The 16,596-nt window shown below is 35.2% G+C and overlaps 2 protein-coding genes across 2 annotated transcripts; one reads left to right on the top strand and one right to left on the bottom strand.

The window, feature by feature from the left end:
- The first annotated feature begins 3,235 nt into the window (after positions 1-3,235).
- Positions 3,236-4,293, top strand: LOC135639594 (ethylene-responsive transcription factor ERF069-like). The gene has a single exon (XM_065153429.1). It carries the CDS (start codon positions 3,391-3,393, stop codon positions 4,042-4,044), a length of 654 nt encoding a protein of 217 aa, XP_065009501.1. The 5' UTR covers positions 3,236-3,390; the 3' UTR covers positions 4,045-4,293.
- Positions 4,294-8,849: 4,556 nt separating this feature from the next.
- Positions 8,850-15,794, bottom strand: LOC135640398 (KH domain-containing protein SPIN1-like). The gene is made up of 7 exons (XM_065154789.1): positions 15,557-15,794; positions 15,352-15,440; positions 13,718-13,869; positions 12,592-12,708; positions 12,399-12,515; positions 10,643-10,786; positions 8,850-9,375 (listed from the first exon to the last, which is right to left on the bottom strand). Exons 1-7 carry the CDS (start codon positions 15,634-15,636, stop codon positions 9,232-9,234), a joined length of 843 nt encoding a protein of 280 aa, XP_065010861.1. The 5' UTR covers positions 15,637-15,794; the 3' UTR covers positions 8,850-9,231.
- Positions 15,795-16,596: the final 802 nt, after the last annotated feature.

Below are 16,596 nucleotides of genomic sequence, written 5' to 3'. Positions count from 1 at the left end.
GAGAATGATACGTCTATAGAATGCTGAAGTATGTAATAAATTCAACATATTGCTAGGCTCTAAGGGGCGTAGTGGGGATTGTATTGGTGAAGAGTCACAATATAGCAAATGCGTTCGTGGGGGCGAAATAGTGCACAATTTATTCAACAAGGTAAAGTAGTTCAAGATGATAGTGGTCTCCAAAATTTTCAAAGGGAAGGATACAAAGTAAAAAATTATTCAAGTGGGACAGATATCTAGTAAGAATAAATCTTAATTATCTAAAGAGAGAATAGGTAAAATAGACCATAGAAGAGGTACCTAACTCGAGCGCGTGATGCACATGCCACATAAGAGTCATCATACGTTAATGTTTTAATGAGATAAGAGGCCAAACCGACCGAAAGGACCAAACGCACATAGAGGCTCCGCCGTGACCACAAAGTGGACACCCACTCATGATCAATTGAAAGATCTCTATCAAGATCCTCTTGAGGATTCTAAACCTTAAATGTGATTAAATTAGATATCCAAACTAACACCTACTTTACAAGTCAAAACCTAGACTTTCTCACTCTTCATATAGTAGAAAGCTAGCAAAAAAATATGACTTAACCTATCTTCTTATAAGACTACTTGATAATGTTAGGTTTTAGTGTTCTTCTTTCTATTCTAATGTTCGGCACCCTTTTATTTAAAGTTTTCTTCTTTTAATCAACTCGATACTTCTAAATTTTAGCTTGTGAATTCATAAATATCTCATGAAAGAGATAATTAGGATATGTAGTCCTTAAGAAAAGAAAAAGGAGATGCAATAGTTGTAGAAATAAGTTATGATGGTCATTTTATAATTTATATTATATGTTTCAAATATATTAGTTCAAATAATTAGTAAATTATCTTGTGAACAAACAAGGAAGACTATTATCAAGTGTAAATCAATGTACTTAATAGTGTTGTTTTGTTGTTGTTGTTATTATTTTTTGTGAATGTGAATTTTTTTTTCTTACAAGACATTAGCTATTCCTATTTTATTACTAAGGTCTATTTTTTTTTTCAAAGTATGAATGATGAAGATAAAATTTGCACACTATTTGTTATTTGTTAAATAAAAAATAGATTAAAATAACTAATTAAAGGAAAAAAAAAGACTCAATCAAATGATATTATGAGAAAATATTATTAATGTCTTGGCCAACTCGATATGATCCAAATCTATGCATACAAAAATGTCTAAGATATCTCCAAGATGAAGGGATCGAAATCCGTTATAACGGAGGGAGAACCTAAAATCCACTATGATAGAAAGAAAATTTAATGCTCGTCATGATAGAAAGACATGAGATTTGCTGTGAAGGAGAAGAGACTCATTTTGTACTACTCAAATCTATATTATGAGATATCATATTACTAATTTGAGTGTCAAAGGGATTGAGTCAGAAAATCTTTCTCGACCTCGATTTTCGTATATATGATATCTCCGAAGCACAATATTTTTACTTCGGAGACATCTCATATATTTCTGCGTTTACGAGTCTGGACCACGTCGGGTGTGTCAATGATATTTTTTTTCAAATAAATTAAAAAATTAAGTAAGTATAAATGATGGTATCATTTTTATAATTCTTTTAATTAGAATCCAAGAATAAATTACTTAAAGTAATTTTCGTAATGATTTGACTTATCAATTCGAAGAGAAGAGTCGATGGGACGTCTCAAACTAGATTCCAATGTGAAGAAACAAAAGATAATAGGAACTTTAAATGCAAAGAAAGTCCGGAGATTCGAGAGATATAATACTTAGGATACACGCTTTACCTAATGCTTTTGGAATGATCACATCTTTATCATCAGCTCAACAGTGTCACAATGATCACATCCTTACCATCAGCTCAACAGTGTCACAGTACAATAAGTTGACAGACAATGTTGGTCTGTTAACACTAATAATGATAGTGATTTAATTACGGACAATATAGTTGGGGCCATCATTATGACATGGTCGCTCGATACCTGTCGGTTTATCATTGGTATGTTGGATCGGCTCATATCATTTATTTTTTAATATTTTTTAAATTTTATTCAAATATCACAAAAAAAATGCTTACGAGAGGGACCCATATATATCTACACTATATATGAGGCTGGAAAGAATATGTTGATAATATAAATCAGCCGATAATTATTGGTTTCAACTTTCAAATGGAATTATCAGTGATGAAAAATTGAAGATTGTCTGGAAGCCTAAAAGTCATGAAGGAATATGATGTACACTTGATGGTCAGTAGTATGTTCACAACAAATTAGCAATTCAATGTGAAGCTAGTGCAATTTAAATTGGTCCCATCATGGAGTATTCTTACAATCATCAGGAACATCAACAATCTTCTATCTTTAATCAAATTAAGTAGCCAATCAGGCTGCAAATAAGACTAAGTCATCTCGTAATTGGTGAACTCTTTCCAATTTGATTTATTATCCATTTTGAATAACAACCTAGTAAGATCTTTCTCCTAAAACATTAAAATCTTAACAGATTTTTTTTGAAATAAAAAAATTCTCAATTAATGTTTTATGTATTGGGTTCAGCAAAATGAGAGGGCTGATACAAATTAAACAATCAAAATTAACCCTTAAGTCTAACTACGAAATTGAAATCTTATTGCTTAAGCTTTTATACGGAATAATGTTGATAAAGAATTAGTAATATCTCGCCCATCGTCTGCCAAGCCACAATCTTGTTGATTCCTTCTCAGTGCAAGAAAAGTCTTCTTCAGTGCCATTATACTGTACATTAGAAGATATAACCACCAAAAATAATAATTGGAATGAGTGCTACTGGCCAACTATTAGTTCTTACGTTACGTAGTCCTCCATCCACGGCCGGTCCAATCGTGGCCGTCGATCACCGGATTCACGATCACGCCACTCGTGGTGTCCGAGGGCATGATAAACGCACGCGGCGCCGTCCACGTGGTCAACGTGCCTCGATCACGTGAATCATATCCACCGCTGGGGAGCGACGACGACGTCGCCCCCACAGCCCATCCAACGGCTGAGAATTAAATGGTGCCACGTGTTGAGAGACTAGCTGGAGGTGGTATTTTCGAAATTTGATGCGGAAGCCAACCAACGGCCCCGACGCGCCCCATCGGAGGCCAGCTGGCATAGGGGGGGTAAAATAGTAAATTAGGAAAGATGGGTGGGTTAAAAGCTTTGGGCTGTCGAGCTATCGACTGCCCCCTTTGCCTCCAATCCGTTTGTACCTACCTCGTCCTCGTCCCCCACGACCCGCCATGGATCGAGCCCAAATCATCGCTAAACCCTAACCTTTTGATCTGATTTGCCCCTTTATATTCATGGTTTTAGAGGTTTCTGGTGTCCGAGAAGTGAAGGAAGAGAGTACCTCTGATGGATCCGGCAGAAGCCGCTTGCGGGATTGAGCTGAAGAAAGTCGGCGTCGCGGGGGGATCGGGTCGCCGGAATAGGATCGTTCGGGTCTACTTCGATGACGCTGATGCCACTGAATCGTCGTCGGGCGAAGAGGAGCCTGGAGCCCGGCGCCGTGTGAAGCGGTACGTGCACGAGTTCAAGATCGAAATGGCCCGCGCGCCGCGGCGGAGGGCCGCGGAGGTGGAAGGAGGGGAGCGAGGGAAGCGGGGGTTCCGCGGCGTGCGGCGGCGGCCGTGGGGCCGGTGGGCGGCGGAGATCCGCGACCCGCACCAACGAAAGCGGCTGTGGCTCGGGACCTTCGACACGGCGGAGGAGGCGGCGACGGTGTACGACATGGCGGCCCTGCGGCTGAAGGGCGCGAAGGCAGTGACCAACTTCCCGACCGCGAAAGCGGTGGGGGAGGAGGAGGAGGAGGAGCGCGCTTCTCCGACGTCGGTGCTCCGCCACGGCGACGACCGGGAGGCGGCCTTCGACTACACCTTCGACGGGGGAATGGAAGCCCTGGTGCTGGGTGCGGACGCGTCGCCGCAGTTCATGGCGGAGTTCTACTGGCCGAGGCCGCGGCTGTTGGAGGTGGAGTTCGGCGATTTGGATGCCAACGACTTCTCGTAACGGAACTCACGGACGAGGTTTTTTTTACCTGGAATGACGAAACCGCCGTCACCGTTTCGTCGTTTTGGCGAGTTAACTGCTTTATAATTTGGTTTGTCGTATTTGGCCGACAACAGTGGACGGGAAGAGTGAGTGGAGAGTGAAGTAGCTGTGCCGAGAGAGAGTGCGCGCGTGTGAGACGGCGTCGCATGCTCGCCTTTTCTTGGACGTGTCAAAGCTGTGAGTTATTTGTATTATTTCTTTTTTTTCTCTTCCAGCTTTAGTGATATATGGGGAAACGAAAGGGACCCAACAGGGGTCCGCGCGGGCCCACTCCATGGAGGCGGAGCTCGCGGGGTGGTTGTGGTGCCTAATTGGTGGGAAAGAGTGGGGCCGGGAATGGAATGGCAAAACGGAGTAACCAATTTCATCTTCACTCAGTAGGAGTTATCTTTTTGCAACACAAAATTCAACCCAAATAATGAATATTTTAATTTAATTTAAAATAATTAGATAAACAACACATGCTAAGAAAAAAATCGAAACTCAACTACTTAATTAGGCAGTCAAATTTATTTTATTTAAGAAAATAAAAAAAGTTAAATTCTTAAATGTTCATTTGGAGCACGATTTTGAAAACATCTAATTCATTTTGTCGGCCACACGCTAATGCAATGTTTGAAGAACGTACTTTGATTCTTTCGTGGACTCCACAACGTTCTCCGAAGAAGCTAAAAGCCACAGTAGATGTGTTACCTGTGGAAGGACGCAACCATGACTGAGCTGCTGATGCATCCGAGATGGCACAGAATTCCGTTCAACCACGTCACTCTCCATATCTGCCGTACATACTAAAGCTGATTCATGAGAACCATTGCGTTCATGTTTATCTTTTACATAGATAAAACATGAAATGATATTCTTATATTTCTTGTATATTTAATTAATTTATAATTTAAAATTAATTATAAATTTAAATGTATGATTTGATTGAATAAGTTAAGTAACTGAGAAAAATCTTTCTCTTAAAACTTATATGAATATATATTATCTCAATGAATAAAATTATTTTATTTTTTAATTCATCATAGTATCATAGCTTCTCATGCCTTATTTTTCGTTCTTGGTTGTTCGACGACTGTAATCCATCTTTTCTATTGATTTGCCATAATGATTGCCTCGGTTCCTATTTCCTCTTTTACCTGATGATCCTTCTCTTATGTTAAATCTCTCACAATTGACAATAATAGAAAGAGCAACGTGCTATTATCGTAAATGTCAATTGGAGTTATTTTATCTGTCTATCATCTTCCTCACAAGCTAGCAACAAACACCAGCCATCACTGTTGATTACTTTACTCGACAATCTTCTTCCTAAATCTATAATATTCAACATAAATCTGTAATCTTTTTCCTCCTAGATCAATACATTACTACTACCATCATAGATTTACTCTTCTCGCCCACCACCAATCCTCCATCCTTTCCCTTTCATCGGAGATCGCCCCAATAATAGCAATCTCTTTACCATCTGATGTCACTAATATCATTGTAGCATCAAACATTTTCTCGATAATCCAACGTCGGAGTTCCTCAAGGACGCCTACTGCCTCGTCTTTAACGTTGACAAGTTCTTTGTTGCCAACTTTGTTGGTGTCCTCAGATGCTCCTTCAACGTAGATCCTAGATTTATAGATATGAGATCTCCTGAAGCCTACTCTCGGACCTTCCACGCGATATACTCCTAGAGCCAAAGCAGGAGCTGGAGCCCTTCCCGTTACTCCTACTCACATGCTAAGTTTTTTATCTATACTAATAAAAATAACATAAGAGGAAAGTACTATTATTAATTATATATATAATGTAAATGTTATTATAGATGACTTGGCTTTAATAGGTCATCCTTTAGTGATGAAGAAGTCGTTCATATTTTCAATAGCCTATGAGATGAATATAAGGAATTGACAATAATAATTCGGGCATGTGACTCATTAATGTCGTTGAATTGTATGACAAGCTAATTGATCGTGAAACATATATGAAACAAGAAGAAATGATGACAAGACCAACTATTATAGCTCAGCTCAATAAAAAAAAAGGATAATCAAAACAATAAAAGCTTCAATAAAGTACAGAACAAGATGCCTCTTGGACACATTAGTAACACAAGAATCATAATCCTCCCAACTATGTGGCAATTTCAATCTGAACAACTTCAAAAATAACTTTAACTATAACTACTATTAGTTTTAGCATCCCAATAATAATAATTAATATAAAGTCATTTATCAACTCTATGATAAAATTGGACACACAACATTGTCGGTCTTGACCCATGCCTACTACCACACTCAACCAGCATCAAGAAAACATCATAACTACTCAAATTGCTCATTCAAGCAATTAGATTGTAGGTTTTGGTACTTCTCATCATATCATCTCTTATTTTAAAAACTTATTCATCCACAACAACTATGGAGGCAATGAAGATATCATCATTTGTGATGGTAACAGAATCCCTATTACTCATATTAGTTCCACGACACTTAATTCATACATAAATACTTTTACACTTAATGATGCTTTGTATGCATCTCACATTAGAATGAATCTTATTTCTGTCTCTCAATTCTATAAATAAAATAATACCTCTATTGAGTTCGCTCCTGACTTATTTCTTGTAAAGGATCTAAGCACAGGGGTATCCTTGGTCCAATGCTAAAATAAAAATGACATCTATTAATGACCGTTAGCTTCATAAATCACTCATTCAATCGCTCTTACTTTAGTTGTTATATGTGTCATCGTCGCCTTAGTCATTCGTCATCTTCCATTCAAGTAGCTAATATCTCATTACTCCCTTGCAACATTCAAATCAAGTAGAATTGAAACTTATTGTGATACTTGCCTTAGTAATAAAAGTCACATATTATCTTTTGATACATCTTCCATATTATGCTCTAAATCATTTAAAATTATTTATACTGATATCTGGGACCCTACCGTAACCATTTTCTTTGATAATTTTAGATTTTATGTTATTTTTATATATTACTTCATTAAATATACATGGTTATATTCTCTTAAATATAAATCTAAAGTCACTAAAATCTTTACCCATTTCAAAATGAAAGTCGAAAACTTCTTCCAATTTATCATTAAAATAATTTACTTAGATAGAGGAGGTGAATACCAAGTTTTAACAACTTACCTCTCATCTTGTGGTATATAACATCTCTAAGTTACCACCACACATACTTTAATTAGTTGGCTCTACCAAATGAAAGCATCGATATAGTTGAAACTAATCTCACCCTCTTACACCAAGCCTTTATGCCACTAATCTTTTGGTCGATAGTCTTTTAAGTTATAGTCTACCTCAATAACTGCATGCTCACCCCAATCCTACAGCATCCATCACCATTTAAAAAATTATTTCACAAAACCTTAAACCTTCAAAAGCTCAAAGTATTTGGTTATTTATGTTATCACCGGCTAAGCCCTTACGTTTCACATGAGTTAACACCAAGTTCCAAGTCTTCCATCTCATTGCGTACTCCCTAGAACATAATACTTTTTTGTGCTATGATTCTCAAACTTAAAAGGTCTTTATTTCAGGTTATATTATTTTTATTGAGTCCATATTTCTCTTCTAAATATTGCTCATTCAATAATGCAAGCTATTACAACAATCATATATCACTGAATTCATATGAGTATACTTTAAACATCCTCAAATATACCTCTACCATATCAACTAACAGTTCTCCTCTAGACTTGTACTCCCTTATCACTCTAGTTCAATAACACCTTACACCATCTACAACTTCTCCATCTATTTTTCTACCAACTCACAATGCTTGATGAAGCAATACCCATGACACCATAATGGTGTCATTATTCTCTACTCGATCAAGTGACACCAAAGTGCATTAATCTGATAAGGTATTTGTCACTAATTCTCTATCAATTCTTATACCTCTAACATAACCCAATAATACCACCGAGCCTGAACATCACATGACAATATGCTTAAAAAATGATATATTCAAACTACGTCAAATCCTTAACCTTCATGCTACCACAAGCTTTTCGTGTGAGTCTACTAAACTCACAGCTATCACCTAAACCCAAAAATCTCCATACTGACATAAAGCCATGTGTGAAGAATATGATGTCCTATTTTATAATGTCACATGAACCCTTGTACCATTTCACAATACAAAATATCAACGAATGCAAGCGAATCTTTTAAATTAAGCAGAACCCAAATGGATCCCTTACCAAATATAAAGCACGGAGTGACATAAGAGTTTCACCACTGATTAGGTTGTGTATTAATTTCATAAACATAATTAATCTAGTTGTTAACAATATTGATATATATGTCAAGTAGATATTAATATCTTCTTATAGGAGATTTGAACTTAAGATATTTTTATATAATAACATCTTAATTTTATTCATCCTTAATATTTAAGTTAAAAAAAATTATTTATAAACTTGGTCAAGCTCTAACAGTTGATATATCAAACGAATATCTCAGCCATAAAAAACGTTTTTTTTATGTCACCAGCTTCATCAATTTTCTGACACCTCTTTATTTCTTGTGGGACTCGGGCACCTCCAACGAGGACTTTACACCACTTTGGTGACTTGTGCACTGAGATATTCGTTTGAATTAGGGGAAAAGGACTATTTTGGATCCCTTAGGTCTTCGTACCTAAAATTTAGTAAGTCAATGAACGAAAATTTTAGGTATTCGTACCTAAAATTTAGGAAAAGGACCAATGAACTAAAATTTAATAAGTCAAACACATCCAAAATATGCAATTAATGAACACTAAAATACTAATACTGCCACATAATAATTATAACATGACCAAAGTCAGTTAAACAACAAAGACATTTATCCTCAGACATTGTTCATTTGCTCATCCATGACACCACTAGCAAATCAGTACAAACCCGAGAAAATAAATAAAATGAATGTTCTAGGTTTACAAAAAATGTAGCTTAGCATCATTGAACATAGATTTCAGCAACAGTTGCTACCTCAGAGACAGCAAAACCTTCTTTCTATCATAAGATTTTGAGTAGATCATCATAAACTGGCTGCATATTCCAACTCCTTTGTAGAAGCCAAGTTTACAAGGAATTGATTGGAAGACGAGAGTGAGTTGAAAGTGTCAGAGAGGAAAAATGACCCTATCGTGCTGTTTTGGCTCGTTTCATTCCATTATTGAACGGAGAAACACTGCCGGTTGGATGAGGACTGTCATCTCTTAAACCTGAGTTCAACACAGCTAATTCTCGAAGCTGTTGCCTCTTATAGTAATCTTGTGATTCATCCTGTAAAGTAAGAATTTATTGTAACAACCATAGTAGGAAAGACTTGATGAATCCCAAAAAAGATCTTTAAAGTATCTCGGAAGAACAATAATTGAGGAGAGGTCATATGTATAAACCAAAGTAGCAGTATTGACATTAGAACATCATTAACATTTGATCAGGAAAGCTAAATATGGAACATGTAGTGATGAACAAATCCCTTGCAATTGTTCCACACTGTGTTAATATAGAGTCTTCAATCTACTGCATATCATGGAGTGAAAATCTATGTAGAAAAAAATATATGTGAAATTGGTAAGTTTATATCTGAGAAGATGCAGTTTCAGTAATATCGTTGTCCAATTATTTCTGCGGCTGCATATGATATTTTGACTCCTAGTATCATGTCAAAAGGGAAAAAATATTAAATTGTATACCTCGAGTGCATTATATGGATGAACATGCTTTTTATTAAAGTTCATTGTTGATAAAATTTGGAAGTTTCAGCTTGTGTATCTTGCTAACAGATAGACTGATCTGTTAATATGCATGTAAGACATTAAGTCTTATTCAACATTAATATGGTTATCTCCACTTATATTTAACTGTTGCTAGATAAATGAAGCTGTGAAGAGTATAATAGTATATGTTCTTTTCAACAGGAATCCAATTGATAATAAGATAATACCTCTAAGAAGGCAAAAGTTTTAAGAAATCTGAACTAAATTGAAGTACTTTGAGCAACACCAGCACAATGTATTTCTCAATTCAAAATTCCATAAAGTTCCCAAGTTAGAACTCTTTAGGAGTTCATGATAGTTTTTGCATTGCAAAAATGCACTAATTAGCTTCAATATGTATGAATTTTCTAAGAGAAATATAGTATAAAAGACAAGGCAATCCTTGTATAAATCTAGATTAGTAGTAAAGTTTAAATTCTGATAGAGAGATGTCATTGAATGAAAGAGTGGAACTAACAACAAAAGCTGATGGTATAATACTTAAGAGTAGAAAAAGCTTTAGGGCTAGATATTGATGAATGACTAAAAAGGCTTCAAGAATAGATATAATTCTCTTTAGAATGCTCATATCTGGTATATGTATATATATGATATATATATATATGTATGTATGTATGTATGTATGTATGTATGTATGTATGTATGTATGTATATATATGTATATGTATATATATATATATATATATATATATATATATATATATATATATATATATATATATATATATATATATATATATATATATATAGTTTTGAGAATTACGTACCACTGGTTTCAGCAATTCTTCTATCACTTCCTGTGCATGTCTCAATCTTGCCTCAATAACATTTGCAGGTAACTCGGCCTCAACAAGGATATGCAATGGATCATTCAAGTGTTCATAACCTGGTCTTCCCCTCAGTTTTTCCTCCTTTAGAAGAACAAGGTGAATATGAGAGAGAAAATATTAGCACATAAACTAAAACTACTTACAAAAGTAAAGATATAATCTCTAATAAATAAACAAAGAATTGAAGACTGTGCACTCAGACTAGTTAAACAAAGAATGTTGGTTAAGCTGCCACATGAGATGAATTGATATGTGATGATTGGAAATCAAAAGCATCCTAGTTGTTAAAGAAGACAATTTAATTTTCAGAAACAAGCATCTTGGAATGTGAAATTAGTCCAACAAATAAATGATTTAACAATCTATTATGATATGAGAACTTCAAATCTGACATACAGAAAAGACATGTAACTGGATATTAGAACTTAGAAGTGACGATACAGGAAGGACATTTGATTGGTTTAGTGATTAAGTTCCTCCTGCCTTGAGGATGCTAAGTGACCAAATTTCACGTTTAGACTTAATGGCAACTAATTAAATAGTAATAGTACTAACACTAATCCAAGATTCAATAAAACAAGATGCAAATGACATGTGAAAATACTGAGGTTGATATGCATCAGAGAGAGAAGCTTGATAATGGAAAAAGGAACATCAGAGATCATTATTTTGGGGACAAGGTTGTATAGGAATTCACATTGGAGAGTTATAAATTAGAGTGAAGTTAGTATGAGTTATAAGCAAGTCACATTAGAGTGACTTCTCCAAGTTGATATACTTCTTCTATGTGAACCCATTGTACTCTTTCTTTTTGCTGTTCTTTAAAGTATATATATATATATATATATATATATATATATATATATATATATATATATATATATATATATATACACACACACACACACACAAGCGCGACTATCCGACTTCTCTCAGCCAAACATGACGCATTATTCACATATAAAAGCCTGAGCAATATCAGTGTTCACATAATAATTAAAAAATGCCATTTTTGATATGTCAAAATAAAATCAGTAATGCAACATGAGATGTATATATATACGTACATATATACATACATATGTATATATACATACATACATATATATATATATATCACATTGATCATCCGCAATTTGCATACCATACTTGACTTTTTAACTGTTAAAAAATGGATGAATCCAATCTGAAGAGTAATAGACAGCGGAAACTACAAAGTTGATCATTCCAGGGAAATGTATACAGAGATGAACTTCAAGTTCTACCATTAAAATTCCAATTTGTGTTAGCAGACAGTATGGACCATTTAATTGTGTAGCTATGTAGAAACCTAAAACTTAAGGACTTGTCAAATTCATTTTGGCTATGGCATTATGTGCTGTAGTCATCAATTTATCCAACAAATTTCTAGATGGACTATTGAAAATTTGTCCTAAAGATACGAAATGTGCCCCATTATATGACTCTTTAAGAATTGGTTTAGACATAAATCAAGGGAAAAGGCACTTTATTGAAATTGCAACATTGAGCTCATTGAATCAAGAAAACATAAGCCTGGAAAATATTTTTTGATTGATATGCTTTTTTTTTCCTACCCTGATACCAGTAGAAAAGGGAGGGAAGCACCAGATAAGGTTGACTAACATGGAGTATCATGTCACCACAAAGAAGAAAGTAGCTAATGTTTTGATACCTGGCCAAGATCTTTTATTGAACCTTTTCCTCTAACGTAAACACGACATCCAGTTGATGCTTCAACTCTTTTTAACGAATTGCCCCTGGGTCCAAGAAGGCGCCCGATGAAATTGAACTATATGCCACATAAAAAAGTGAATTACAGACCAAAGAACAACACCGTGAAAGGTGTGGGAATAAAAAATACATACATTAGGGTAGGCATCCACTGGAATTTCTAAACGCAGTATTTTCTTTACAATGCATGAACTTGGAAACGTTGATGTTCCTTGCCAATTCATTGCAACTTCTTGGGGAAAACCTAATCTCTTCTCAAGGATAATTTCAGGAAAAGGCAGAAAGATCAATAGCAGCCAGCAAAGGAAAATATGAAACAAACTTGAAAAGACGAATCATTTAATACAATTGTTCAGTCAAAAGACTCTGCAAAGGAAAATAGGAAAAGGGGAACTGTATATCAGGAATTTAGCCAATAATATGTTATGAGCAACTTATATATGGTTCTGTTATACAAAAACAGCAATAATATGAGTAAATATGAAAAAAAACCAGCAAATGAATTGATACATGTGTACCAATAAGAATTTAATTGAAACTTTACAACCATTATCTTTATAGATATGAACTTAGGATATCTACACACTGATTACACCCTTAACAAAGGGAACCTGCAAGGACAAAACTTAGTGTTGTAGTATCATAAAGACATTAATTGTTAACTAATTTTAGGTAAATGTAGGTCATGTGACTAGGAAAGACGATATTAAATCTTTTAAAGAATCTGTATGACATGAGATTCCCAATAATGCATCTTGATGTGGATAATCATGTGGAAATGATAGTTGTTCTATTTATGATGAGCTTATACAAAGAATTTATGGTGATCTTTGGTCAGCTAGATACCTTTTTGCAGTTATCATTTCTTGGTAGGAAATTGACTTAGATCATCTTAACTCATAGCATATCCTATGACCTCAAAGTTATCAATTATCATATTTGTGGGATGGATGTCAAAACTTCCTTATTATCAAAACCTTTCAAATTTCAATACACAAGGAAATTAAATCTTGCTTAAAATCAATCTCTATACTTTTTTACTAACAGTATTCTTAGACATCATGAATGAACGATTGCCATTATAGATGGAAGGCAAGAAAAGATTAAATAACAACATCTCTATCTAATCAACCAGATAAACAAGAAACAAATTAACTAGCTTAGAAGCGTAAATATATAAAATGTACAAAACTATGAGAGCTCATGAAACTTACAAGAGTTTTCCTAAAAAAGAAACTATAAAGATATATAAATATCTACCTCCTGTGGGAGCGCACTCCATCCACCATAACCAGTCACCCCAGAACTAGAAATAAGGGTAGAAGTAGCCATGGGACTGGGACTTCTGTGATGCAACTGGTTATAGTCACCAAACCCTTGTTTGGAGACCATGCCTGAGACTCGCATTATCTCTGTCAGCAAGTAATTTATCAAATTCTATATCATAAAAGAAGCTGAACTTTTACTACATCTAAGAACCCACCATTTGGTAAGTTATTCCTGCCTTTGCGTTAGCTTATATTCCACACATTTGATGATAAGAGAAGTTACAGCATTAAAATGGATCCATTCGCCATCTTCAAATTTACAAGTGGATATTGAGTCTCTTGTATAATATATATAATAGTTCATTTCTACACTAGTATAGCTGTATGTATGACTAATTTCTAGTTTTTATGACGTCCTTGGGCTTGGCTGATAAATAACAAACATTGGCATTGGCCAGTAATAAGTAGTGAGAGTTTGTTTTTCTAGGACAAGCTAAAGTGTTTTTTCTTTCATTTTTTGTACTCTTATATTAAGGAATTGTGTTCATCTCTGCCTCCAACTCTGCACCTTAGTTGTTAAGACATATCAGCAGTCTCGTGACCAGCAGCACCTATATCCACTCCTAATGAACCTGCACCCAGAGTTTGAGCCTTTACAGTTGCAACATCTCCATCACGACTCCATCCCTCGGCTTCACACTATGTTGTCTAAGTTGATCGCCCAGGCGACTCGCCTTCCAATTTTTCTAGTGGCATGTTAGGTACTGTTTCTTTAATTACAGCAACAACAATGGCATGTTAGGTCCATGTGAATGTGCTGTGCACATAATCTCAAGTTAGCAGTCCAAACCTCCATCTCAGAAACAATTCTTCAAACACTACATTCGTATCTGCTTTGTCCCATTAAAAAACGGATACTCAGATGATAATGATGTCCCCTAGCTATCTATTTTTTTCCTAAGATAATTAACTTTTAAAAGTTCTTGGAATTCACCAGTTAACAACCGCATGAATGTCTCCAGAAAAAGCATTCTCCAAATGTGATTTCCATGTTAGCAGAAAAAGAATACTGTTGAAAACATATTACACTGGATTACATCAAAAAAGATGATTGTGCAGCTTTCAATAAGATAAACATTAATAAAGAACACATCTAAGAAATTCCATTGAACTAGAGCAAGAAACAACGAGAACCTGAGCATAAAAACCAAGAACAAAGGAGGAAAATCACAAGCAAGAAATGGCTTGCCAATAAATTAGAGAAGTCTTTCTGACAAACAACTTGAACGCAAGCACAGAGAAAGCAACAGAACAAGATTCATTTGACAGGGATTAAGCACATAGAGAAAGAAGCAGACACTTGTTGAATTAGTTTGGCAGCATAACTTTCCAACAGAGCACTTGGTGTCTTCACTAATAAAAGGAAACAATTAAATGAGCCTACAGAAGAACTACAAGAAATATGCATTCGAAGACCAATCATGGTGTAGTTCCGAATGAAGAAAGTTTCTACTCGCAAAAATCCTTGACATCTAAATAGAAAAGATGAGCAAACAAAGAGCAGAAGCCTATTAAGTTGATGATCTAATTGGAAGCCCCCAAAAAAAATCCTTAGAAAGAACTAACCTTGATTCAACAAGCGACTACATATAGGAAGAACCTGCATGAAAGGCCCAAGCTTCTGATGTTCTGCTAACAGCTCTGCCAAGTACTGACTGCAACAGAAGAAAGAACAGAACCCCAAGATTCACAATCACCAATTGCAAGCAAATCATCACAAAGATGAAACTTTTAGACAAGAAATAGGAGAATCTTTTCTCTCTCTTGTTACCTATCCACATCTGATGTGCTTCTTATCTGCGGGGAGACAACTCTGGCAGGGGAGAAGCTATGAGTATATAAGCCAGACATGCTGGTGTTCCGGAGAAGAGAGGAAACAAAGCAGAGAAGAGCGATGGGGGAAGGAAGGGTAGCAACTGAGATGGAAGAAAGATGCAGTCTTGGGCACCCAAGGAAGGTTTCACCCCCTTGTCAATGTGGGCTGCCGTGGAACTCGGAGAACATATAAATATTAGGGAGCAAAAAGGTCTTGGAAAAAGTTAATGAGTGGCTCAATGGATTCTGCTGAGAAGGTTTAAATTGGTGCATGGGTTTTCAGGGTCATATCCACAACCTTTTACAGAGAGAGAGAGAGAGAGAGTGTGTGTGTGCATGCAATTTAGAAAGAAATGAGAATTATTGAGGGAGCTTGGAAATTGGAACATTGCTAAAAGTGTGAGTTCTTTTCTTTATGTTGTTTGATATTTGCATGTATGAGAGAAGCTTCTCAATCATTCCCAAGCAAGAAAAGTAATAGCTGGCTCTAACAGCACTTTCTTTATCAAGTCTTTCTTTTCACTAGATAAGAAATTTTTATTTCTAAACAAAAACTAAATTGTCAATCAAAAAAAGATTAAAATATTTTCAAAAAAATAAATTCATCGATATAAGATTAAAAAAAATAATCTTGTTATTATATTTTACTGCCAGATCTCATAATCATAGTTTATCATAATAGTCAATAGAATTTGGATGGATTTTAATATAGCTACGAGTGAGATGATTTTATCGTAATCAATATCTTGTCTTTAATGTTATCTCTTAGCTACTAGCTTTGTTTTATAGATTTTTATCTTTTCATCTATTTTGATATTTTTTAAAAATCCCTAAAAATTAAAATTTAAAAAAGTTTAATATTTTTTATTTTTTATTTTTTATTTTGGCAGAAAGAAGGACTACAGCTGCAAATGTTGTAGGATGAGTTCCTGTGGGTTTTGGAGTGAAGAGCAGGCAGATGGTTGTCAAACAAAAAAAAAAACCAGAGCTTTTATT

The sequence above is a fragment of the Musa acuminata genome, chromosome BXJ3-6 (genome assembly GCF_036884655.1).
Source record: "Musa acuminata AAA Group cultivar baxijiao chromosome BXJ3-6, Cavendish_Baxijiao_AAA, whole genome shotgun sequence".
Lineage (NCBI taxonomy): Eukaryota > Viridiplantae > Streptophyta > Magnoliopsida > Zingiberales > Musaceae > Musa > Musa acuminata.
This window is presented reverse-complemented; position numbering and strand designations above follow the sequence as displayed.

Bases quoted from the DNA above. Each gene is read 5' to 3' on its own strand.
- LOC135639594 (XM_065153429.1), top strand. From the start codon at position 3,391: ATGGATCCGGCAGAAGCCGCTTGCGGGATTGAGCTGAAGAAAGTCGGC.
- LOC135640398 (XM_065154789.1), bottom strand. From the start codon at position 15,636: ATGTCTGGCTTATATACTCATAGCTTCTCCCCTGCCAGAGTTGTCTCC. The intron at 15,441-15,556 runs GTAACAAGAGAG...CTTCTGTTGCAG, and splicing joins AGCACATCAGATGTGGATAG to TCAGTACTTGGCAGAGCTGT. The intron at 10,787-12,398 runs GTATCAAAACAT...GTTCTTCTAAAG, and splicing joins CAATAAAAGATCTTGGCCAG to GAGGAAAAACTGAGGGGAAG.